Source organism: Onychostruthus taczanowskii, unplaced genomic scaffold (assembly GCF_017590055.1).
Source record: "Onychostruthus taczanowskii isolate IOZ18803 unplaced genomic scaffold, ASM1759005v1 scaffold34, whole genome shotgun sequence".
Lineage (NCBI taxonomy): Eukaryota > Metazoa > Chordata > Aves > Passeriformes > Passeridae > Onychostruthus > Onychostruthus taczanowskii.
In genome coordinates, this window is record NW_024500794.1 from 3,436,806 (window position 1) to 3,462,979 (window position 26,174).

General features: G+C 44.7%; 1 protein-coding gene across 4 annotated transcripts in view; it reads left to right on the forward strand.

Annotated features, from left to right (window-relative positions):
- Positions 1 to 26,174, forward strand: part of IGSF11 (immunoglobulin superfamily member 11) — a 104,792-nt gene that overhangs the window by 74,145 nt on the left and 4,473 nt on the right. For all 4 annotated transcript variants that reach the window (XM_041411091.1, XM_041411090.1, XM_041411088.1 and 1 more), the window contains exons 2-4: positions 23,187 to 23,350; positions 24,531 to 24,738; positions 25,553 to 25,708. In XM_041411091.1, the coding sequence (XP_041267025.1) occupies positions 23,312 to 23,350; positions 24,531 to 24,738; positions 25,553 to 25,708 (403 nt within the window). In that variant the 5' untranslated portion in view covers positions 23,187 to 23,311. The remainder of the gene's footprint in view (positions 1 to 23,186; positions 23,351 to 24,530; positions 24,739 to 25,552; positions 25,709 to 26,174) is intronic.

Sequence of the window (26,174 nt, forward strand, 5' to 3'; positions counted from 1 at the left end):
TATGTTGCAGTCACTGCATAGCAAAGCTAGCATTTTGGCTTAAGCATTTCTTTGCTAAAATTTAAAAGTGTTCATCATGGCTTGAGCAGGGCAAGACAGGCAGCTGAGCAAATGGGAATTCCTCTGCTTTCTGCGTGGTTTCATGCACTGTGCTGTGTTGGCTGCTCATTACAAGAGCTGCTCTCCTTCCCTGGCAGGAAATACAGAAAAAGTTCCCTTTCTAAAGGGAGTCCTTTTAACCCAAAGTGGGTGATGGAGGTCTATGAGGGTTTCAGCCACTAGCTGCTCAGGAGAAGGCAGAGAGCTAAGAGGAAACCTTGGCTGAAACACTGGGTGGCTGTAAAAGGGGAGAAGAGACAGGAGGTCTTTCCATCCTTGGAAGCTCCACTTGAAGACAGATTGGCAACAGTGCTGTGCTTGAAAACAGTCTTGGTGGTGTCTGAGCTCCATCAGTCTGAGCAGACAGAAATGTCCCATGACCTCTGTGACTGCTGCCACCAGAGATGGCAAACCTGCCTTGGGCAGCAAGGCTGGAGAATGCCTGGTGAAGGAGTTTTTTGCATGAGATCTGGGAACAAACAAACCAGGAGGCTAAATTTAGAGGCTCATTAGAGAAGACCACTATTCAGCCAGGGCTGATATTGTGACCTGTAAAAATGCCTGTAACTCAGCTCATGAGAATGGGGCTGTACCACTGACCTGCCTTATGACCTTGGAAAAGTCTCTGCCATGTTCAGTTTCCCAATCTCTTAAAACAGGGACAGTGATGCAGGGTTACAGGACTTGGCCAACTCCTGACTGTGAAATGCTCCAAAACACTGGGTAGAAATGGAAGTGTTTCTTTCTTTAAGGGAGTCAGAGTGAACTTTTTTTGTGGGGCAGGGCAGAAAGAAGTGGATTGTATTCAGTGGTTCCCACATCTTTTTGGGGTGTTCTGACCCACCTTTCTCTCTCACTTCCTCCCTTTGTGGAGAGCAGCTATGCACAAGAAGAATATAATGAGATCGTGAGTTCTCATGTGACTCTGAGACCAGAAGCCATTCTGTCTTCATCTTCCCAAATCATGGCATCCTTCACACCCTTCCTGGACATGAACAAGTCAAGAGTCATGCAGAGCCACACATAGGTGAAAAAAAAAAAAGAAAAAGCACAAAATGTGCTTAAAAGCAGAGTTTACCCACATAGACCCATACTTTTCCCATAGACCAATACTTTCTCTCTTCTTCTGTGTCCCACAGTTTTGGGCTACATGAGGGTGGGGAGCCTGCCAGAGTTCTGGTCAGAATGTTGGTTATTTTCTCAGAGGAAATGTCTTTTTGTTTACATGGGGGAGAGAGAAGCTTAGAGAAGAGACCTGGCACAGAGCAGTTGGGATTTGGTTAATCTGCTTAGAAATACATTAATCGGAGGATCAGATGCTGTCAACAATACTCTTTCCCTTCACTCTCTTCCCCCTTTCAGTACCTTCCTCATCACTGCTCCCACTGGATCCTATTCCTCACCCTCCCTCCCTGCAACTCTCATCTCCCCTGCTGTGAATGCCAGGGAGTAATGAAGGACAAGGAGATTAAAGCAAAATTAACAAAAAAAAAAAAAAAAAAAAAATCATAGACCCTGATGGAAATTAAAAAAGGGTATTCAGCTGTTTATTTATTTCCCTAAAAATAGCCTTGTACCCCAGCCAAAATAAATGTAGCCAGGACTTCCCTGGGAAGTTCCAGGGAAAACAGTCAGGTTTCAAAATATTAACAAGTAGTGGAAATTGTGTCTGTCTGCTTTTCCCTTTGATTCCATCCACATGACATTATCATGGCATTATGACAGTGACTGGAGAAAAGGCTACTCCAGCCCTCACTGCCTTCAGCACAAACTGCAGGTACTCAGTCTCTGGCTGTCATCTCTTGTCCAAAGACAGGCATCCATAATTGTCAGCAGTCACAGTTTAGGGGGTGTTGTGATTAAAACTGAAGTCAGGCAATTCGCTTTCTCTTTGGACAGCTGGGACAAGAATACACACAAGCACATTACCTGCAGAGGAAGAGGAGCTCTGAAAGGAGTTGTCACTGTTAGTGGCACATTGCTCAACATCCTGTTGCTTTTTTGCCTGGCCTCTGGTGAATTGGAAAGGAAGCTCAAAGGTGGCATTCCATGACTACATGAAGCCCAGGCTGAGGCCAAATTTGGTACTCTCTGACCTCTTTTGTAGTAGAATTACTGTTGTCAGAAGAATTTTTGTTCTACATGCACTGTTTTCTTCTAACATTTTTGTTTTATGAATTTTTCAAGAAAAGCACAAGAACAAAAGGCATTGCAGTGAACAAACTCTCAGTACCAACTGGGAGATAAAGAAAGAAAGTAGCTAGCAGTTGCTATCTACTCTTAGTGTTTGTTTTGCACACACAGACTTTTATATTCCTGGGTTTTGTTCTCAGATGTGCAGTACTCTATTTCATTCTCTGTATGAAGGTATAATCATAGGCAATGCAGGATATGTGGCGTAGCTTGCTTAATTTCAAGGAAAACATTTCAATTCAGGGATCTCCTGGCCTCCAAGCCATTATTTTAACAGCATTACAGTTGCATTAATTTTGGAGATTTTGCAATCCCATGTTAATCCACATTCCATTGAAGCCAGTACAGAGACACCCATTGTCTTAAGCTGGGGTTGGTTCAGGTCATTACTCTTTAAATTGTGCTAAGGGAAAGGATGAGAATAAAGGGAAGGGTGCAGTGGTTATCAGAGCTCAGTTTCTTTTTGTGTTTTCATGGGTGAAATAAAGGCTGTCTTTGAAAGAAATCGAGGTGGTAAATGTTTTTGCAGGAGAATTGGGGTATTTTTGAGAGAGAAGGAGGCATGAGGACGACACAAGGCTGCTGCCTAAGGGTGCAGCAGTACATGCCACAGATAAGATCAGAATGTTTTGGCCACAGAGATCTCAATGTATTATGTGTTCAACAGGAAGATGTGTCCTTGTGCCAGTTCACCTTCTCAGTTCCCTCATGCTAGAACACTGCACTGAAGAGAAGGTGAGAACTCACCCCTGGTTCTCTTCAGTGTGTTTTAGAGTAAGATCCAAAGGAAACAGTGCTGTTTATATAAACACACGAGGAGGTGCACTCATCTATTTGGGAACATGTGAACCCCGTTAAAGTTGGTGCAGCCCATCTCTGCTTGGCCTCCTGTATTCCCCCAGCCAACGTGACCCACCTGTCAGATAAGTGTGGCTGCCAGGGTGGGTGGTGGTGTCTGCTGGCTGCATCCTGCAATTCCTTTGCAGGCCTCTTTTTCCCAATGCATTTGTAGTGCTGATCTTGTGACCTGTACTATAGTATGGACCTTTGGTGCTTTACCTTCAAAAGATCTGGGCTTGAGCGTTGGACTTACAACCAAAAAGTAGTCATAAGATTTTCCTGATGGCTGTGTCCAGACCTCGTGCCAGTAAGGGAGAAATAGTGAATTAGCATGGTCACAAATTCTTATGCCTTGACTTCGTGCCAGCAGGTGGGAGATAAGGATCCAATAAACTTGTCAGAGATGTGTACCTTAGACAGCAGCCCCACACACATGAGGTACTCTGTTACTTCTGGTTGGGAATTGGGGCTTTGATAGTTGCTGATTGACATTACAGCCCTGAACCAGTGCATGTAGGGATTTTGTCTGTCTGGGCAAAGGAGGGTGTGATAACATTGCTGCTTCTATTTTGTTCAACATGAGTAAGAGTCAGAGGGACTGTGGTGGCACAGATCTTGCTGTGAGCTGCCATCAGGAAAGTACACAATGTCCTTTCCAGCATGCCATTCTTGCTGGTTTTAACATGCTACTTGGATTAAACCTAGTACAGACACATGCTGTGTCTGCTGAGCACAGATACTTGTGGGTTTGGAACGAGCCTACATTTCAAAAATATTGTGGAGAGCTTGCACATGTTTTTTCTTGGCAGGTGCTTTCTTCACCGTGCTTTTTCTCTGTCTGACAAAGCAGAGTCTTCACTGCTTCTTCTATCATCTGAACAGCAGTGGCTTTGCTGGGTCTTGCCTCAGGCCTCATGATGGGGCTACTGGTTGGCATTTGGGTTGCAGCAGATATTCCAAGAAAGAAGTCCTTCAAGTGAGGAAGGACTTGTCCCTGGAGTGTCGTGAAGGAGGTGTGAAAGAAGAGTTGCCTCCTACCAGTCTCTTCCCCTGCCCAGGGTGTTGCCATTGACTTCCTTGCTCATAGCCAAGACCTGACTTGACAGGGTTCACAGCTTGATGTTCTCCTTCTCAGGCTCAGTGTTGTATGTTGGTGTGGATGCGTGTTGCTGGGCTGAGATGGGAGTTTGGAAGAGACAGGAGGTTGTTGTCCCTTCCAGCATGGCTACACACAGCACATGCACTATTGCTGAACAAGCTGCAGCTCCCTGGGAAAGTGGACTTCTTACACATCTCTTCTTTTTTTCTGTTACCTCCTTCACATCTCCTGGAGACTGTCCCTACAGTTGAAGCATGCACAAACTTGAGATCTTAGGGCACCTTTTTAGGCCAGTGATACGTGAACTGTGGTATGGGACACAGGTGAGCACTATGTAGGTAAACTAATAAACAGTAGAAACTCAGTGATTTCATTCAGCTACTCTCCAAAAATAAGAGTGGATTGTGGGCCAGAAGTTCAGGCATCACGATTCTGGTCTGTGTGTGGCTTAGCAAAATAGCAGGCTAAGTCTCAGTCAGTCCTATGCCCTGCATTTGAAACTGCCTGAGATGGAGTTTTCAACCTCCATGGAGCAGTTTGTTACAGAGCTTTGCTGTTGTCACAGCTAGATAGCTAGTCAGAGATCTCACTGCAAATTTTGTTGCTAATAAAGGTGATTGGTGGGGAAAAGAGGACTATTTTTATCATGCAAATTAAAAGCATACTACATTTGTCTTTTAGCATTTTTCTATCTATTTTTCTTCTGTTTCTTTTCTGTCCCTTTGATGTATCTCCCTATCTCTATCTCATTTCCTACCTTCTTTCTTCCATGATTCTCACTTTCTCCTTTCACAGGGAGCAGAAAGAAGCATCTGCTCTGCTTTTTGAATTCCCACTTAATCCTGTCTGATCTCCCATTATTAGAAGGCTCCTTTCCCTCTGGTACCTTTGTGCTTGGTACAGATGAGTATGGCAGAGCCCTGCAGAGGGTCCTGTGCTTTTGTGATGCTTCTCAGGTAGTGCCTCCAGCCCCATCTCCTTCCTCCCTCAATCTAAACAGCTCATGCTCAGATGCTAATGTTATCACTCATTTCTTCCAGCCTAATGGATGGAAGATGGATGGAAGTGACGCCTGGAGCTTTCAAATATGTTCATTAGTTAGGCCTCCTGGGGTGTATTCCCGGCTGACCACTCTGTGTGCGTATGCGGAGCTGGCGGACAGGAGGAGAGGGCATGCCTGGCTCTGGAGCATACGCTGTGCATCCTGCCGGATTGCAGCCTTGCTTTAACAGTTGGTCATTCCTTAAAGCCTCGTCCCCCTGCAGAACTGGAGAGAGCCTGGGATGCCTTGGAGGGGCAAAGAGATGCAATTGAGTTTGACAGGATTTGCACCACAAATTAAGCACTGAATGTTCACGTTTGACACTCTAGTTCCATGGAGCTTTTGGGTAGCTCTTCACAGAGAAATTTGTCAGAAATCCAAGCATCCAGAAAGCAGGGGGAAAGCCACTCTGCCACCTCCTGTTTTTTCACTTCTCAGAGGATGCAAAACACCAAATTGGTGCTGCATGGCCTTGTCAGCTCTAGTGCGCTGGAGAGGAAGGTACTGTCTTCGAAGGGAGCTTGCATAGTGCCCTCCCTCCATCCCCATCCCACACCTCCATGCTTGGTGTTTCATTTCAGGTGTAATGGGGATGTGGTGGCAGCCCCACCATTCTCCTTGATCGATTAAAAGTATGAACCAAACTAATTTAATTATGTTGAGCCAGGAATGTTCTTGTCAAAAGACTAACAGAAGCTTGGTTTCATATCATAGATTTCCCATTTCCAAAGGCAGATGTATTTTCTCCATCTGTCCTCTGTGGTTATGGATTATTGCTGTATGTGCTGAATGGAGCAATGCAGTCTTCCAGCCTAGCAGAAGTGCTTTACTCCGTTGTTGTATTGCTTCCTAAAGCCTGGAAAAGGCTTTACCTTTTTGTGACTTGGGTACAGAAATACATATCAATAGTCTGTCCTATACTGAGAGCTGGGCAAACAGTTCTAAAAAGCTGTTCCTTGGATGGAAGTCATCCCTGAATGGGCAACAGCCTTGTGCCAGTCTCAGTACAGCACAACCTCCCACAATAGCATCTTGTCATTAGAGCAGAATTCTTTCCCTGTGGCCTGTGTTTACTGTCAATGTACAGAACATTCCTGTGGCAGCATTAAAAGACAACTCCTGAGCTTCTGTGGTTCTAGGATTTATCCAGTGTCTTTCTCAAACTCTTGGTTCCTCCTGCTTGGAGACTAATCTTGTCCTGCTGTATTGTTCTTTAGCCATTCCACATCCTGCCTAGAGGTAAGCAAATTATCTCTGGAGATATGGGGCCCTTGCAGAAGCCTCTGGTGGGTAGCCTTTCCATGTATCTCTGTGGGGTGTGTGTTTTAAGCCATGCTGATTTACCTCTATAAGTAGCCATTAAGTGTACACTATTTCATTTATTCCTCTCTTCCCTTCAACAAATGTTTTCCCAGGGTCATATGCTAGCTTGTAACCTGTCTCTTGGAGTATTTATTGCGTTCAACCTGCATCTAGGCCTCGAGGTATGGTTCCTGTTCCTTGCATCAGTCTCTCTGCTTTTTCTCCTGCTTTCCCTCAATACCTCACATCCAAGCAGCACAAAGCACTCTTGGGGTAAGGGGACACTGCCCCAATTCACAGCCAGGAAAAATGAGTCAGGCAGTCAGACGTACTGCTGGGACAGCTGCTGAGGTGGATGGAGAGGTCAGAGGCTGTCCCTACTCCCCTTCCCCTGCCAGAGGTTACCCTGAGTTCAGGGTGTCAGCGTGGCCACCTGCATTCTTGTTCTTTAGCCTGATCCTCTCAGTGTGGCCTATGGTAGAAAAGAAATTTCTCTTACCCATTAACCAGGATTTTTTTTTGCCAGAACTGTGTTGGAGAGAGAACTATTACACCAGCAGTTCCACTGGCAGGTCTGAGTGGGAAGCAGAAGGATGAGGAGTGAGAGGGATACTTCTCTGCACCTCTGGGAGCAACCAGCCACAGGAGCAGCTATGGCCTCAGCATGAGCGACTACCCCACTTCTCCCAGCACGTACAGACTGCAGAGCCCAGCAGTCAAACCCACATACACATTTTTCAGTGGCAGCCTGGACTTTGACAAAGCAAGTTTTAGGTTTCTGACTTTAGGCTGGTTTTTATGGAGTCTGAGAAGCAGCCTGCAATCCTTGAAAGGCCTTTGCACCAAAGGTTGGAAACCCCTCCTCCACCAGGCAAAATCATCTTCATGTTTATGTGAGTGTGTGCAGCAACTTCTCCCTCACATTGTCATTTTTGAACTGGAGAGAGCTGGTGTGAGCACTCGCAGAAGGCAAGGAAAGCAGGTCGGATGAATACTGTCGAAGCAAATTCAGGCTTATTATTCAAACAGATGTTCATGAATGTATTTTGCCATACTTGCAGAGTTTTAATTGTAATCTGACTTGATGGGCACATGAGTTTAAAAGTAGAAGGCTGAATTTATGGAAGGAGAGATGATTTGGAAGATGAACTACCAAGCCAGAGAGTGAGGTTTCATGTCTGGCTCTGCACAAGCACAGGCACATTACCTGGGCTTATTTCTTCTTGCCTCCCCTGGATTCCAGAGGTGCTCAGATCCTGCTGGGAGAACACGTCAGCATCTTGAGCAGGACTATTTGTGTCCTGATTTGTCTGTTCATTCATAATTGTTGTTTTCTTTACTTTACTCTGTTGGCAAATATAGTGGAGATTTGCCACTTCTTTATCCTCCTGCCTATCACTCCCCTGTGCCCAAGTCAAGGGCTCTCCTCCTTTACTCTTCTGCTTTCTCAGCTTCCATGGGAAGCTGTCAAAACCTTTCATGGTGGCGCTTCGGTGAAACCAGGTGTCTGTGAACTTTTGGTGACACAATGACTTCACTGCCTGGTGAGCAAGAGGAGAATCTGGGAAAGAAGCCAATGCATGATTCTACGACAGTGATTATTATTGTTTCCATTAGCAACCATGGCAGGAAAAGTTATGATAAACAAGGGAGAGATAAGTGCAATTTGTAGGTGTTTAAACCCTTCTGTGCATTTTAAAAAAAATTTATTTCTTTTTCTCCCTGAATACAAGCACTGATTTAAAGCTAGGAATGAATTGCTTCATTTTCACCCAGAGCCTGGTGATATTGGGGGTGCCCACATGTGGGGCAGTGCAGCCTATTCGTTCTCGCAGAGTTCCTATCACACAGTAGGTAGCAGCCCTGACTGCAGATGTGATGTCCTCTCCTCTGACAGCATCTGGAGGGTCAGAGAGGCATCAGCACCTCCCTGAGGGGGACAGTCCCCTCCAAGAGTTGTGCTGGCTGCCTGTGCAGCTTCCTCACCCAGGAGGTGCATGGGCAGCACTCACCTCGGCTGGCACCATGGTTCATCTGGCGTGGACCCAGCTGGCTGCAGGTGAAGGCAGCCTCCTGAGGATAGTCTCAGGTGGAGGATTTGGACAGAAACGAGCCTGAAAGTGCAGAAAAGAGCATAAGAAGGAGGTTGTTTTGTGATGTTAACTGCTAATATAACTGTGCTGAGGCAGCTGTTAAAAACTGTGATGCTTAAAGAGAAAGTTTTACCCCTTGTGGTAAATGACGTGGTAGCGCAGACTAAAGATGGAAACCTCCTGCTCAGCCTCCTGCAGAGCTGTAAGGCAGCAGCTGGTAAGAGAGCCATGGCTCCAAAAATACTTGTAGAAAATGCAACACCTCTGCACATGTTTCCTGATCCCTTGGTTCCCCCACTGGGCAAACAAAAAAGAACACAAAAAAGTAAGTAAAATTGAGGGCTCAGCCTTTTCCAGCTCTTGGGAACCACAAGTAGGTTTCTCTGAGTTTTAAGGATACCTGGGGAGAGCAGTGAGTACCTGCTCTTGGCTTCAAGAGAAAAGAAAGAGTTTGGGGAGACTTCGTTATGTAGAGTAGCATTGATCTGAGATTTTAATAATGCAGTGGACTTGTAAGTGTTCCAAACTGTGAGATTTTTGAATTAATTTTTAATCCACGGTTTAACATTAAAGATTAACGTGTGTTTCAAATTTCAGAAAGGGAATTCACCCCTGAAAGGCTAAGATTTTCTTCAGTGGCTTCTTAGGGTTTTGTTCTATTTTATCTTTTTTTTTTTTTTTTTTTTTTCCTTTTTTTCCCTGCTGGATGCATAAAATAGAAAAAAAATAGATTAAAAAACCCCAAACCAACAAAAAACCTCCAACAAATGGCAAACAAAAACAAACCAAACCAAACCAAAACAAAAAAAAAACCAACCCAAAAACAAAGGAAAGGGAAAACCCAACACACAGGCTGTGGTTGGGGAATTTTCAACTTGTTGTTAAACCAGTGTCCAATTAGTTTCTTTCATATTAATGCTGCTGTGTGTGCTTTTAGACTTGGCAGGAGAAACAACATCTGTGTGAAAAACTGAGCCAGCTGTGCAGCAAAAAAATGTTAGTTCAGAGCAGTTGTGTACTTTGCTGCTTGGGCATAAGCAACTTCTTGCATCTGTTACAGAGGGAAAATTTGCAAAATGTTTTCCTGAGACTTTTACTCTAAAAGACAAGGGATGCTCGTAGCAGTTTTATGTTTGCAAAAGTTAGCAGCTGTTGTAAAAGGAAATTCAGGACATCATGGCAAGGGAAGAAGAGAGGGCAAGCATAAAATCAGATGGCACTGTGGGACTTGGTCATCCGGGGTTAACTCCAGATCTTGGCATCAGAAAATAAGGTGGTAAGGAGGGAGCTGCATTGTCAGGTACAGTAACAGCAGCATCTGCATTCCCAAAGTCTCCTTTCTGCATTGCAAGCATGTTACGATTGTACTCTGTGTTTTTTGAAAAGCTGCTCAAAGGGTTTGGAGCATTTTATAAGCATTTGATAGTTCCTTGAGGGTGCCTGCTTTGTGCCTCCCAGCCTGGAATTCTTTGGGCCAGGGCTGCTTGCAGAAAATGTTTGCTTATAGAATGATGTTGGCCTCCAATGGAGCTGAACATAGTGAACCTTCTTGGTTATTCTTTTTTCTCCTTGATAAGATATGTGTGTGTGTGTTAATTTGAAATCAATACTAATACTTAGTGCAGTGGTGGAGAGAGTGATTAATAGGCAGAGCAAGGCCCATGAATCAGGTTCTAAAGTCCTGTTCCTGTCTCACCATTGACCAGCTGCATGGTGTTTGGGTGAGTTATATCCTCACTCCATCTTGGTTTTCCTCACTGCAAAATGGAAACTCTGCATTTCTTCATGGCATATTTTAAAGCTACCAGTGCAACTTTCTGCATTTGAGTTTTTCAGCATGATGCTGCGTACACAGCTAGAGTGCCAGAGGGCTGGCACTGTCTGGAGGGGAAAGTGCACAACATTTGGGAAAAATCAGGCTCAGTGATCTTGGCTTGGATGCTTAGAGCTGCAGATGCTTCAGCCACGGGTGCACGATGAGCAGGGAGAGCCTCTCAGCTCTGGGATGCATTTCTCTTTGCACCCTGTGCTGGCACATGCCGAAAGGACACATAGCAGATGGACAGCAGATTTGTATTAATCTGGCTGTGTACATTTCATCTGTTGGTCCTGCTTCCAACATACAATGTGGGAATGATCAGCCCAAATAATTGGAGTGTTGGGAACTGATTTATAGTCAGCAACACTTGCACCATAGCTTTGGGTTTTGGTGCAGGCAGGTTGAAAAGATTGCACTTCCAGAGGGCAGGGAGCATGGAGTGACTGTCCTTCTGGGAAAGGACTGCAAAGTGCTTAAGATGTGTTGCTGTGGCTTTTGTGTGGAAGTCTCTGTTCCTGACACTCTCCCCTTGAGCCACATGGGCACCAAACTTCACATGGAAACATCTACAACTCCTGTACTCTGGGTGTTCCCATGCGAAGGTTGTGATGGAGTTGTTTGAGTGCGTCCAGAGGAGGGCAACAAGGCTGGTGAGGGGCTTGGAACACAAGCCCTATGAGGAACATTTGAAGGAACTGGGGTTGTTTAGCCTGGAGAAGAGGAGGCTTAGAGGCGACCTTATTGCTCTCTACAACTTCCTGAAGGGAGGCTGTAGACAGGTGGGGGTTGGTCTCTTCCACCGGGCAGCAATTGACAGAACCAGAGGACGCAGTCTCAGGCTGTGTCAGGGAAGGTATAGGTTGGATATTAGGGAAAAATTTTTCACCAAAAGAATAATAAAGTACTGGAATGCTCTTCCCAGTGAGGTGGTAGAACCACCATCTCTGGATGTGTTTAAAAAAAGGCTGGACGTGGCACTAGGTCCTATAGTCTAGATTCTGAGTTGAGGTGTTAGGACATAGGTTGGACTCGATGATCTTAGAGGTCTCTTCTAACCTCATTATTCTGTGATTCTGTAATTCAGTAAAGCAGGTAACAAACTGGACATTTATTGCAGGGAAGTCCTAATGTACCCTCTCTGTTTCATTTCACATCATAGTGAGAGATCAGGTCTTGCAATGGAAGGACCAAAAATCAGGGTAAATTTCCACTGGGAAAAGAGACTATTCACATGATGTTGAAAGGCCATAGCATTAAGTATGCATGTGTGTATTTACTGCACTGGTACTGCATAAAATGATGCAAAGTCAGAATTTATGTAATATCTAAATATACGGCAAAAGTTTAAATGGATTGGAATAAAGTGTTCTTACCTCATTGAACTGAAGGGTGCCAATATTACTGTAATTAAATGGGGAAGTCAAAGCAATTCATTTTGTCTTCACTCACTGACAATATCATCAAAGTTGATAGTCTTACAACCTATTTTGATTTTAATGAAAACTCTTTTTTTCCCAGTGGAAAATTGTCCTTTTACAACCTCTTTTAGACAGTTCAACTCATAATCTGAAACATTCAATTACTGACCTGACATTTGCCAGAGCAAAAGACAAATTTGGGTTTTCCTTTCTTTCCAATTTAAATGAAAAAGAGCCTGCCTTTTTTTTTTCTTGTTTGTTTGCTTGTTTTTAATGATTTTAATAATTTTAAATCCAAAGTCGTTTGGGATTAATGAAGTTTAAGATATGGAGGTTTAATGTCTTTGAATATGCCCATGTAAACTAGTTTCAATCCAACTGCTTTGAGAGACTTTGCTTTAATCAGTCTTGTTTGGAGACAGGGAAGTTTCACGGTGATTTTCTACATTCTTATGCCTTAAAGGCTCTCCTATGAACAAGCTGCAGGAGTTTATTTTTAAACTCCAGTTCGGCAAGATACTTAAACATGTGACTAATTTTTAAACATATATTTTTAATGTATTTCCACTGACTTACCTGCCTTTAGTGGAATTTCTAGGACATATCAAATGCACCCAGGCATCAGTGTCTGGCTGAGCAGCCCTGGCTCCAGGTGGGCTCCTGCTGGTCATGCAGGTGGCAGCTTTGGTGAAGCAGGACTCAGTTAGGTCACAGAGCAGGAAAACTTTTAAGGGAGCTCAAAGATGTGGTGAACAACAAACTTTGGCCAAGTATCCTTCCACTTGCAAAGCTTGTGGACTCCACAGGATGAGAGCATTTAATACATAAGACACAAAATGGGTATGGAAAGCAGATAGCCAAATTGTTGGCATTGCCTCAGCCAAAACTTGTGGTTTGCTGGACCAGATCCTTTAAGAATTTGATACTCATCCTGGTGACAGTTCCTCTTGACCTCAAGATGGGATCAGTCTATTAATGAAAACTTTTCCTCTCAGAAAAGGCTTGGGAGGCTGATTCCTTGGGGGTTGCTTTTATTTTAATATATTTAAATATTTTAAATTATATTATTCAAATATTTAAAACCATTTAATTTTATTTTATTGTGTCTTAGGCACCCCTTTGTTAAGGGGTGACCTCACCAGGCCAACATAAGCAACCATGGGGTGATGACGGTGCTGGAATACCCCAGTAATAGGGGAAAACAGGTGAGGTGGCCCCAGGAAGCATTTGGAGGAGCTCCCCTGCATTTGGCTTGGAGAAGCGAAGCCATTTCTTGGAAGTTATTTCCAGTCCCCAAACCCCACTGCCCACAGTCCCGTGAACTTCCTAAACCCCAATGCCATCTCTCATTCTACCACTGCAGCCCCACAGTCCTCTCCCTAAAGCTCTCCTTCCCGAAGCTGTCCTCATCCCCTCTCCAACCTGAACCACGTCTGGCCCAGCTTAATCGCACCCTTGCAGGGAACTTCCTTGAGGAGTCTCAGATGATGTCAGTGGTGTCTGCAGAGAGGGAGACCAGATGCAGCATCCAGCAAGTCCCTGGATCTTCACCCAGCCTGTGTTTAATAGGGAAAGCTCTGCACCTTTTTTGTTCATCACCCTCTGCTCTTCCTCCTTTTGGAGGAGGATGAACATAGCTCTTGATGCTTTAGGTAAAAGCAGTTGGATGAACCATAGGCTGGGATATTTGCACTGGAGTTTGACCTAAGGATGGTTGTCTGGCAGCTGCACTCCATGCTGCTGCCTTTCCCCACCACATGAGTTGTATATTCCAGCCTGCCCACCCATTCATGCTGCCTTCCCCTGTGCCAACTCCCTTCACTGGACTTTAATCTTATTCCTTATGGGTTCTGTCCTTTCCACTCAATGTACCACTGAATATATTTAAACCTTGAGTTGTTTTCCCATATTAAGCAGTTTATCACTGTTACAATCTTTTTGCATTCCTTTTTTTTTTTTTTTTCTAGCCAGGAGAGAAGGAAGAAATTTATTCTTTCGACCATAAATCATTTACAAAGCTGCTGGGCTGTTAATGTATTTTTTATGTCTCGGCAAACAGAAAATAGAAGTGAGTGTCTTAGTAAAGCTTTGCCGACCTGTTCTAATTTCAGCCTCCTAACACTGACTCTCTGTTCCCCAGTCCTGGGAGGAGGTACATTTCTCTTGTAGAGGCACCAGTGGATTCCTTCTCCCCAAGGAGACACCGTTGCTGTGTCAGCAGTGTCACGTGCTGTTGCTTGCACTTGGCACTGATCCGCAGCGTGACACATCTCTGCTGACTGGGCTGTGCTGGGAGAATACTAGCAAAGAAATGGGATCAAGGAGGCTGGCAACTCAAGCCTATTTCTGCTTTTAGAGCCTGGCAAGAGCTCTAGTTAGATGCCCACTCTGGGGTAGGCATGTTACATGCAGCTCTCAATTCATCCCATGCAGCCTCAACCTGTGCTTTTCATGCGTGGGCTCAGGTGTGGTTACAGATACCCACAGGGATGCTTAAGGATGCTTTCAGAGACACAGGCTGGCCATGGTGGAGATTCCCAAATGTTAAGAGCTGGCTTCAGTGAGGTTTTGCAACCTGCTTCAGGAAAATTAAGCCAATGTGTACCTTCAACGTGTACCACTGCTCTCAGTCAGCTCTGTGCATTTTCCCTCTTTCAGGAAACATAGATACCAATCTTTGTGTAAAAGGTGAATTTTCATTTCTGGTGTGCTGTGACAAGCAGTAAGATAATTAAGAGGAGGGATGTGGGAGGTTTATGTTGGCATCCCAGGTAGATGAATGGGTAAGTCTGCAGCTCAGAGCTGTTGCTGCAGGCTTTTTTGCAAACTCAAGCTGAGCTTCTTACCTTAAATGTACTTATAGGAAGGTTTGATAAGCTTTCATCCCCAAGTCACTTCAGCTAAAGTAACTGGCTGTGGTCATTTGAAATGTTCCCATTCCTAGACATCCATTACTGTAGGATGATGCCTCTGCTGTAGCAGTGAGCAGAACAGGACAGTGTGTCTGCAATGCAGCTATTCCCTCTCACAGCAAAGGAAGTTAGAATGTCCCCACACCTTCCTCAGCAGGTTATGCTGCTTAATGCCTAGCTGTGAGGTAGAGGCACTGCTTCTTTTCAGCTTTTGCTAGCCTTGGGGCAATAACCTTGTGTTGAGCAATAAGGCAAACAGCAATGGATGACAACATCTTAAGTTACTGCAGCAGGATTCCCCAGGGCTGATCTATCACAGGAGTAGGGGGATGAAGGAAAATGAACTGTGTTCCCACTCTTAGTTTTGTAAAAGACAAAGAATAGGGAAATAACTTTCTGTGCCCGGTTAAACTTTTGCTTTCCTCCTTGTTTGTGCCTGCTGTTTGGAAAATAGTGTTTCAGGCATCTCTGAAGGACCTGAGGAGAGGGAAGTGACTGTTGCAAGGACACACCACTCTGTTTGTACCTTGGGTATCCTGCCTTGTGTGGCCTTCAGCCATCTTCTGTAGACAGATTGCCTGCTCCTGATTTGCCCACCTGAGTCCCAGGGTATGAGTCATTGATGACTCTGATTCTAAGCACAGCCAGGGATGGACAAAATTGACACCAAATGGTCCTACAGAGTGGGCTGAATTAGCCTTACCCACCCCTCCACTCTCAGTTTAGGGGAGAAATGAGTGAGCTCTTCAGTTCCTGTTCCCCCCTGAGTCCCCTCTGGCCTTGCTCATCTGCTACAGCAAAAAACTCTCAACCTCCAAAGTGCAGCTGCTCCTTGAGTCCTCTGCAAATGCTGTGAATTCAAGGACTGCCAGCTCAGATCACAGCAGTTTCTGTTTCCAGCCAGTGCTGCATGCATCGAAGGGAAGTGTTAAAATTCCATAATGTACTTAATAGTGCAACACTATGCCATGGAAAGGGGATTAATGCATGCCCTGTGCACAGCCATTGATTAGTTTCATCCTAGCTAATGTCATTGTAGATACTATTTTTGTTCCTATCAATGTTCCTTTGTATTTTTATAATCTTGGTATAATATGATGCAGTTGTTTTTCTGCCTCTAACTTGCACAGATATTGCATTCAAGGCGGTAGAGATAGATGCAAGGCATCCATCCCAGCTTGCTGGAGCTGCAAAGGTGGCAGCTCTCCTGGCAGCTTCAGCAAGGTTTGATGGAAACACATAAGAGAAGCCTGTACTGGGATCACAGCAGGAGTTCAGAACTGGGAAGGACCATTTGGATCATTGGCTCTATGAACTGCATCTCTAAACCAGATTTGGGTTCTTGTTCCCACTTAGCACATGCTAACAAACTGCTCTAACACTCTCTGTTCTTCTCACTGTTCGAAAACTTCTTCTGCATTTCAAGTCTGTGACTAATAACACAGAAGCATTAAGATCTATTGGAAAAGCACAGTTCAGGTGCTTACAGAGCTTAATATCACGTGAACTCTGCTATCTGGACAGCACAGCCCCTCTCGTTTTCCCTAGTAGGTTTGAGTACTCAGCAGTTCAGCAACTCAAACTCTTGAGGTCTAAAACTGAGCACATGAGGATCTCACACTAATGGGGACCCTCTGAAGATACCTGAAGCTGTCTGGCTTGCTCAGCAGGATCCAGGGAGTCTGTGCCAGAAAAGGGGAAGGAATCAAATTCCTCAGTATGTCATAAGAGCCCCTTTCCTCCCCCTGCAAGTGCAAATCCAGCTCCTCTGACAAGGACATAGAGGGAACTGACACCTTTCTGGAAGTATGTGCAGCTGAAAGCTTTTCTACCTTTTTTTTTCTTGGTCACAGAGTCCATTCCTCAACCTGTCTACAGCTGCAGGTTGGGGAGGTCAGCACAGGGAGATATGCTCTATGTCATCCCATTCAGTCAGTTGTTTGAAATCTTGTTCCCAGCTGAACTGCAGAGAAAGACTTATTTCCAGAAGAGAAGATGGCAGGGGTCGTAGTGACTGGTGCTCATTGGTCAGCAGCTGAGGCCAGAGTGGAATGTGTCAGCAGGAATTTTCCCCTGTTAGTTTTCTGTCTAGTTCAGATGAGGTTATAAATGGCAAGGAAGAAGGGTCAGTGTGATCAGCATAGTTTCGGAGGTACTGAACAGCTAGTCCAGTTCTTGGCAAGAAACACTGCAGGGCTGAACTTCAAGACCCTGACACTGTCTTTTCTCCCTGGGTTAGTGTCTGCTAGCCTGCATATCCTACAGGTTGGGCAGCAATCCTGAGATTACTCTTACTAGAGTAAAATGGATCTTTTCACTTGGGAGGCTCTATGCTGGGGGGATGACTTGATACCACCAGCTGTGTCTGATGGTTTCTTCAGGGATAAAGGTGCCTATTGATCTGCATTTAACAGGAATGATAACACTACAAACACCTCAGAGGAAAAGTTAGCATCAGTATAGTTTTACCACCTGTTTTACAGAGAGCTTGCTCTAAACCATGCTAGATGGGATGGTTTTCCTGCTGTTTGTTCCAGTCTGTCCTGCAGAGCCAGCAAAGATAGTAAGGGGAGTGTTGGAAATTATTTTGCCTTATACACTGTTCCATTGTCCACCACAGGTTACTATCCCATTGCTAGACCTGTCAGCCACTTTTTTAACATGTGCTCTCAAACTGGGGCACAGAAGCAATCCTCCTATGAATGTCTGGAGCAAACTTTGCCCTCTTGCTGTGAGCTGGCAGGGGGACTATTGTTTGCTGGAGCCCTTCCTTCCTCACTTCATTACTCCCACTATTATTGGTCCAAGGAGGTTTCTACCAAGCATCCTTCCCGGGCAAATTTGTGCTAGGGCACCTTGGACCCAGGATGCAGTCTACTATGACAGTGTGAATCTGTCCCAAATACCTGTCCTGCAGAATGACTTTGGATCCTGGAAGTTTTTCCCCGGTAGAATTTCCTTAGTGAACTGGAAATAGTCTAGCTGTGCATAAATTCATATCTGTGCTCCATTGCAGTGCTTGGTGGTGTTGTTTCCATAAGCAGGGTGGAGTCTACTGCAGGCTGCCTCCAGACACTAGGCTGGGTAAATACTGTGTTTGGTTAGAGTCTGAACTAGCAAGCATATCACATCCAGAATGAAGCAGGATACACAGTCCCTGGTGAGAATGGGCAAGACCAGTATTCAAGCATCTTGTTGAGCAGACAGTTTGGATGCTGTCATATCGTGCTGGATAGCTTCAATGTTTCCTCTGTTTGCAAGTGCAAGCCAGGCTCCTTCAGGGTCTTTTGAGTGTTTGTTGAAGAGGCAGGTCCTATGGCAGGTGTACTGCCTGCTTCTGTTTCCGTCTCTTCCTGCTGTGAGTCACTCCTTCCTGGGTTGTAGGTTTTGCTGCTGCTCAGTGTGCTGGGTTGGCAGTGTACCTCAGCTCATTCAGGGTGGAAGACATTTCTCTTCTTTAGCACAGAGGGTAGCTTTGGTCCCAGACTCAGAGATGTGAGGCAGGCAAAAGGCACAGCAATTTGTATTTTCCTTTCATCTCAGGAAAAAGACTGCTCTGCAGTTTCTCCCTCCATTGCCTGCGGTTGCCAGATGGAACATTGTGCTTCTAACCTATTCTGAAAACTTCTGTGTGACCTCATCTTTGCCTCTTTAACAAGGGACCCAAAATGTCATACTGGCAAAGGTATCTTCCCCAGCATGTGGCAACAGGATTGCTAATTGCGCTGGGACCGGCAGGAGCCATTCCAGCCATTCCCTGGGTTTCAGATGCAAGCTGAATCAGCTTGAAGCTTTATTCTCATTTTCCCCACAGTGACACACATTTCTGCACATTTTCCCTTGAGGTCTGGAGATGCAGAATGCACACAACTGAGGGTTTCTTACATCCCCTTCACACCTTCTTCCCTCCTTCCTCCCCTGGCCATTTGCTTCCCTGGCTTGCCAGCACTGCAGAGTGAACCTGTACTCTGGTCTCTACTTTTGGGTATCAGGAGTTTGCTGCTAGTAAGTGCCAAAAGCTGCTGATTCTGCTGGAGATCTCTGGAAGAAAGGTGTGGCAGTGAGTGGGAGCTGGGAACATTTTTCTACCAACTTAGAATGAGTCAAAGTGCTTAGTTTTGCCCATGTATTTCAGCTTCACTGTATCTGGTATATTCTGAAAACTCTGTGAACCTTGCAACCCCTCTAGGGCAGCTAGAAAATGTGGCAGCATCTGACTCCTCCTTACACCCACCAGGGAGGGCAATGTATGCTGTGGGACTGTGTCCCATGTGCTTGTGTCATGATGTATAAACTACCTACACAGACTCCTTCGTGCTTACTGGGGAGGGAGCTGAGGTGCTACTTGGAAAAGCAGCAGCAGCAGCAGCAGCGAGCCATCAAAAATGAAATCAGTTCTGTTGCCAGAATAATTACTTGATCCTAAAATTGTGAAGAAATTCTGAAAGAGCCTCTGCAGCCAAAACATTCTTCTGCTGACTGGTTTGCTGATAGGGGACAGAAAAATGGAGCATCCCTTCCAATTAGTGATGGGAGCTTGCTGCCTCAGGATCAAAGGAGAGCACTGTTTGCTGAAGCAAGCTAAGATCAAAGTGTCCTACGTACAGGAAGGGCCCATTCCTCTTTCTGCTGACAGTGGTGTACCCTGCTCATCCTCTGGGCATGCTGGTTACAGGGCTGCTTAATTACTAAGTAAGGAGGAGACTGCAGTCACAAGAGAGCGTGTAATGGCCATTGTAATCCAATTCTGAGAGATGATTTGGTGGTGATCGATTCTTTGTCTCTCTGAAGTCATTAAACTTCTGAATGCTTAGAAAATACCTGGATTGTGTAACTTTGCAGAAGGAGACTTCTTACAATATCCTTTGCTTGATTTTTCTGACCTCTTATGTGTAATTTGACTTAGTAGGCTGTATGTGTGTGCATATATCTATATTTGCATTTATATCTACTCAAGGGAATTGAAGTCCTCATTCCTTAGGCTGCATTGAAAAATCCTTATCCCAATAGATATGCTAAATTTGAAATCTCTTTTCCCCTCTCTCCTCTGCCTCCCTCCTCTTGCATTAATAAAAGCCCACATTTTTGCAATGCCCAATTTTGAAATGTTTAAACACAAATAATTTGGTTGAGTTTACCTAGTAGGTGTCACCTTGGGCATACAGGTTTGTAACTGTATGTGACTTTGTGTGCATCCATCTGTGTTTTGGGCCATGACTGTTAAACGTGTAAAAGAATGCAGTCACAAAGATACTTGCTTAGATGGACAAGCGCACGTGTAAATGTTACATTTTCTAGTAGTCTTGAGATGGTGCATCTTCTGAAGAGGCTTTGTTCTTTGCTTTTTTGGCTATCTCACTGAGAAAGGAGTCATGTTACAGTACTGCCTGCCCAGTGCTGTGCTAACATACCACCCTACCTCCCCGTTCATGCTGCTGGAAGAGGACTATTGCCTATGTTTCCTCTTGCCTTGTTCAATCTTCTTGTCAAAAGTGGCTGTGTGTGTTTTCCCCAGCTGTAGCCCCGCAGGTGCCACTCAGCTTAGCAAAATGAGTCTTTGTACTGGCCTTGTATACCAAAAGAACCAAAAAAGGGCCAAAGAGCAGTTGGCATGCCCTGGGCTGCCTGAGGTAAAGGCAAGTCTGAGAAGCTGGCTTGCCTGGTGGTTTAACAAGGCAGAGATAGGACATTGTGGGGGGTGCTCATCTTGCAGGCCAGGTTCAAAGCAGCTCCCCTTGACAAGAGAAATGAACAGAGATCTCAGCTCCTCCTTAGTGCTTCCCTGCTCCATGGTGTTCAAATTAAAAGGGATGCTGTGGTGCCTTGATAGGAAAAGGAGATAATGTGGGCTATAGGGTGTTGCAGCATAAGAGTGGGATACTGGCAGGGAAAATGGAATTTGTGTTTTCTTTAATTTTTAAAATTGCTCATGAGTATATTGGGAAGTTCTCAAATGTAGCAAAAAGTATTTTTACGGTGAATAAATTATGCATGTTCTATTTTAGTGTTTTTATTATTCTGCAGGATGTTTACAATCAACTAATAATAAATATTAGGAGTAGGAAGAGGATGATTAGACATGAAAACCTCATCATCTTGATGACTGAGTGATTGATGTAACTAATCCTGCAAAGCAAACTGCAAAGTCTGACTTTTCCAGTAAATTGGAACACTCACACTTAAGTATTACTTTTTCAGAATGACAAGAATTTGAATGTGTGGGTTTTTCATGGAATGGAAAGTGGAAGGGATAAGGAATGAGGCTGAAAAATGCACAGTGCTGTTCCAAATTAGATGAGTAGTTTCTTTTCCTCTCCTGGAGAGGATCTCATTAAATCTACACTGAACATAACACAACTTCCTGTACCATGTTGGAGAGAGATGTCAATCCAATAGTTGTTCAAATCATTGTGACTCCCTGTACACTGGTTAGCACATGCATGATGCTAGGCTGGATGAGTAGTCATGGCAAGACAGTCTACAAATTTCAGCCTGCAGAAAAGACAATTCCTTGTTGGAGTCACATTCAGCAAGAGAGATCTCCAAAGTTGACATGGATCACTTCTGGGCTTTGGGCTACTGCCACTGCCTGGCCAGCCATAAGAAAATGAGGAGTTCAAATCCATTCCCGGCCTGTTGCCCACAGACACAGCTGGAAGGCAGATGCCTTGTGATAAAGGTGATGCTTATTACTGGCTCTTCAAGTTATTTACTTCTGCTTGCTACTGACAGACTTGCATAGGAGATTGATGGTTTAAGCTTCCACCAGCTGTTTCTCATCCAGCCACCTAATTCTCTGAGATGTTAGCACTGGAGATTAACTGTTTCCCTAGGAGTTTCCAAAACATTCCATATTTTTAAGTATGTCCCAAGACAATGAGGAGCTTTTTTCCCACAAAGTAAGAAACTTGTAAGCTTCACTTGAAGTGGTTAAAGTGAAATTTTGTCTGACTCTGTTCTGAAGCATTTCTGAGTCTCCCCGAACTACATGGGGCTTTAAAGGTAGGAGATGTGGAGGAAGGAATGGAAGTTTGGAGGAGGTGACTGAGTATTTGCCAAGTCCTGGAGTACTGCAACTGTGGAGCAGTCAGTCCAAACACCAGAACACATGGAAGGCTGTGCAAGTGCTAGAGTCTTTGGGTTTGTAGCATCTGAAACTCAGCACTTCCAGGCTCTGGTGCTGCATTTCTACATTAGGCAGTCTAGGAAGGATCTCAGCAGACAAGCATGTGGGAGACACTCACCTTTTCCTCAGACGTTGGCCTGATCGATATCTTGGTAGTTCAGATAGAAAACTCTCCTCATGAAGCATTTCACCTTCAGCAAACCACTGTCTCTTGGCAGAAAATAGGAACTTTGCAGGTAGCCCTTCCTGGATTCAGCAAGAGAATAGGGTGGTCTGCAGACAGCACCTGGATGTTAGCAGTATTCTGCTGTTTACTTGGAGCTTGGAAACTCCTTGCCTTCTTCTCTAGCATCCTCCCACATGCTTTGAACAAGAAAATGGTGAGCTGTCATATAGAGACATAGCGTTTTGGAGTCAATATTTTGATTTTGTGGAGAAAAATGGTTTAAAGCATTTTAGTGCTACTTGAAGTGGTGGTGGAGACCCCTTGGTTAGTTTCATTTGACAAGATTTTGGTGGTAGGAACAGAGATATTTCCCTGTGTGACTTGCAGTCTTGAAAGGACAGCCTTGAGCTGCTGTACTGGGAAGGTGGGGCTTATCAGGCTTTTGTCTTTGACCAGTCTATGTGGAATGCAAAGAAGTGAATGGTGGAGAATCTGGAAAATAAATGAGATTTGATGAGATCCTCCATTAGCAATAGTAATTTTTCATCAGCTACATAGAAATTACTGGACTGGAAAATATTTCAACTTTTAACCCTATAAATTAAAAATATTGTTAAAATACTTCTCGTCTTGCTGTATTTCATAAGACATAAAAGTGGGAGGAGAACTGTGTTTCTTGGTTAATATTGCAGTTTTTCTTCTCTTTCCCTGATGTTTGGTATCATTAAGATTGATGGGTTTGAAAACATATCTCTTTCTCTTAGACACAGCTTGGTTGTTCTTATAGCTTTTTGCCTGTTGCCAAAAAAATCACTACTGTTCTCAGAGGCTCTGAAACTAGAGTGCCCCCACTTAAAAGGACCACATATCTACATTTGTCTGTACAAAATGTCTGCAAGAGAACAGAGTGATCTGTGAGGAGGGAATATAATTCCTTTTAGACTGATGTAATAGGGTACAGTTGTATAGGAATGGGATACTGTGTTATGATCTGCAAGTGTATGGGGCCACCTGAAATTCTTTGAACTGTGGGTCCTTCTCCTGAAATGCTTGAATTGTGTGTCCTTCTCTTTCCAGGTCTGGTGTGTCCTCTGGAGGTGTCAGTCAGTTCAGGGAGTATCCAGGTTGCCCGAGGCCAGACAGCAGTGTTGCCCTGCACCTTCACCACTAACGCTGCTCTCACTAACCTTAATGTCATCTGGATGGTCATTCCTCTTTCCAACGCCAACCAGCCTCAACAGGTAGGTCTTTTCTTACGGGAGCAGGTATTTTCTTGAGGCTTTCCTATTCCCCACCGTGTTCTGGATGTAGGCCCTCTATAATGCTGAGTCTATGGCTGTCCCAGAACTTCATTGTCCCTTCGCTGCTGAACATGCCTTCTGGGTATCACATGAACCTGTTTTCTTCAATGTTCTGTTAACAGATGCACGTTGTGTCCTTGCCTGGGTATGTGCAGCTGGGGCAAGTGTAAGTGATACTGTGCTGCCCTGGGCCTCTGGTGCTTTGTGTGTTCAAAAGAGCACAGGAGATGTAATCCAGGTTTTGGTGCACTGGATGTGGAATTTAGAAGGCCTGGGAGTAGCTGCAGCTTTAAGCTTGTGAAATCTATGTAAAATGTCCTCTAACACAACTTCTCATAGAGTCATTGTCCCTTTTAATTCCATTCTTATTTTTTCACTGTCTGTAGCTTTTGCAAATCCATTCATATAAATACTAGCAAATGAGAGTATATAATGCTGGGACAAGAATCATAACCTGAGATATGCTGGCCTGTTTTTTGCCCACATACTCTGACAACAGAAGAATGCCATTTCTCTGAAATACATCTTGGGTCACACTGCCCTGATCTCATTTGGTATTCAGTGTGAGAACCTGCACTGAAGAAAACTTGCCCCTCAGGGACTTGGTCTGAGCACAATCTGACTGGCGGAGGCTGTGCAGGTTCAAAGGTTGCACTGCCTGTCATTCAGCTCATCTCAAAGATCTTCAGTAAGCCACGTCAAATCATGGAAGGATCTTACTGACAGAGACTCAAAATTATACTGTCCACTGGGCAGACGCTTTTCTTCTAAGTATTCCCTGACCTGCAGAAAGCCTCTGCTTCTGTACATTGATCCTGTCCAGACGGGTAATGACTATCATGTGAAGGAGGCTGGTATTGCCAGTCCAGCTGTGCCAGAAGATTTGGGTATCTTTCTGGTCTGTTACCTTTACGAACATTTTTATTGATGTAAAATGGGCTACAGAGTGTGTTCCTGTTTTGGAAAAAACACCATTGCTAGGATGTATATTGAGGTTTGGTTACTCAGAGATCTTTCAGTAACTGGTCCTTTTGGCTTTGGAAGCTCATGTTTTGCTTGCTGTTCTTCCTCCTTGCTCAGCTACTGCAGAGTGTTGTTTGAGCCTTCCTTTCTTTTCCAGGTTATTCTCTACCAAGGGGGTCAGATCTTTGGTGGTGCACCCCAGTTCTACGGGCGAGTGGGGTTTGCTGTGACAATGCCAACCACCAGTGCCTCCATCTTCATCAACAACACTCAGCTATCGGATACTGGCACCTACCAGTGTTTGGTCAACAATCTTCCCGACAGAGGCGTCAGGAATATTGGAGTCATTGGACTTACTGTCTTGGGTGTGTTTATTGGTATTATTGGGGGGAGGGGATAGGACGGCTCAGGATCGATGGTGATGTGGAAAGTTCCTTGGGACAAGGGAGACAGTGCATCATGGGCAACATGGTACTGTGTGCCTTTGAGCCCACAGATATCCTGTGGTGAGGAATGGGCTGCCTTGTGGTTACTGTAGGAGTTTGTAGGGCACAATGACTTCATATGCAGGCAGTGTGTAATGAAGTTTTAGAATATGGTGGAGAGAAAGTTTTTGTGGTGGTATTGTGATATGGAGTTGCAAAGTAGCAAAAATGAAGTATGAGAGGATCCTGGAGGGCTGAATGGAGCATAAGGGCTTTGGTGCATAGCAACAGGAGGAGAGAATGAGTTTATATCTTTGCTTCCTTTCCATGAAAGCTGTTAGTTCTGGATGCTCCCATTGACACTAAATGCTCCAAAGTCCATGCCATTGTTGGGATATGAAAGCAAAATCCAATCACATTAAATTTTGTCTGCAGTTCTGTTAACTTTCACCATCCTTGCTGTCTCAAAGACAGAAATATTCACCTTTTTTTCAAGGGAGGGATCTAAGAGAACTGGGTCCTGTGAAAGTCAGCAGTAGACTGTAACCCCGATAGACTGGTGGGTCAGAAATCTTTGTGTGAATTGTCTCCCCCAAACCATAATGAGTTCTTGTCTGCTGCCTCATTCTTGTCCCCTTGACAGCTCGTGCTACTGTCCTTGCTTTACCCAGCAGCACATGTCCAGAGTGAGCCTGCATTCCACTGTTTGGTCACATTTCCTGATTTGCTATCACTTTACCCTCTTCTCTTGCAGTTCCTCCTTCTGCCCCGCTTTGCAGAATCCAGGGGTCCCTGGACGTGGGCAGCGATATCACACTGACCTGCAGCTCGGAAGAAGGCATCCCCCGGCCAACATACCTCTGGGAGAAACTGGACAATGTCCCCAAGTTGCCCCCAACTGCCACACAAGGTGCTCATTCTGTTGACTATTCTCTTATTTCCCAGGTGGCAGCCTGGGCTGTCCCTTGTCTGAGCTGCCAGAGGTGGCATGGTTCATTAAGCGTCTGCCATCATTTGCATGGTCCCTTTATTGGAACAAAGATTCCTAAAGCCCACGGTAGATGGGGTAACCTCCAGAGGCCACTTAAATTTTAAGGTCCAGAAACATGTTCCCCATTGAGAAACAAGGATTGGGTTGAATGGAAGAGAAAGAGAGTGATTTCTAGATGTTGGCATATGGCTGGAAATTTCAGCTGCCAACTCACCTGCATTTTAAACCAAATGAAAGACTTATAGAATGGAAGCGGGGAAAAGAGAGGCAGAATCATCCCGGGAAAATATGGCCAGCTTCTCACAGTTCTCCATCAGGAACTGATGCCACAGTTCTCCAGTAAATTACTTCCAGAGCTGCTTTTGAGATGTATGGAGAAGCAGGG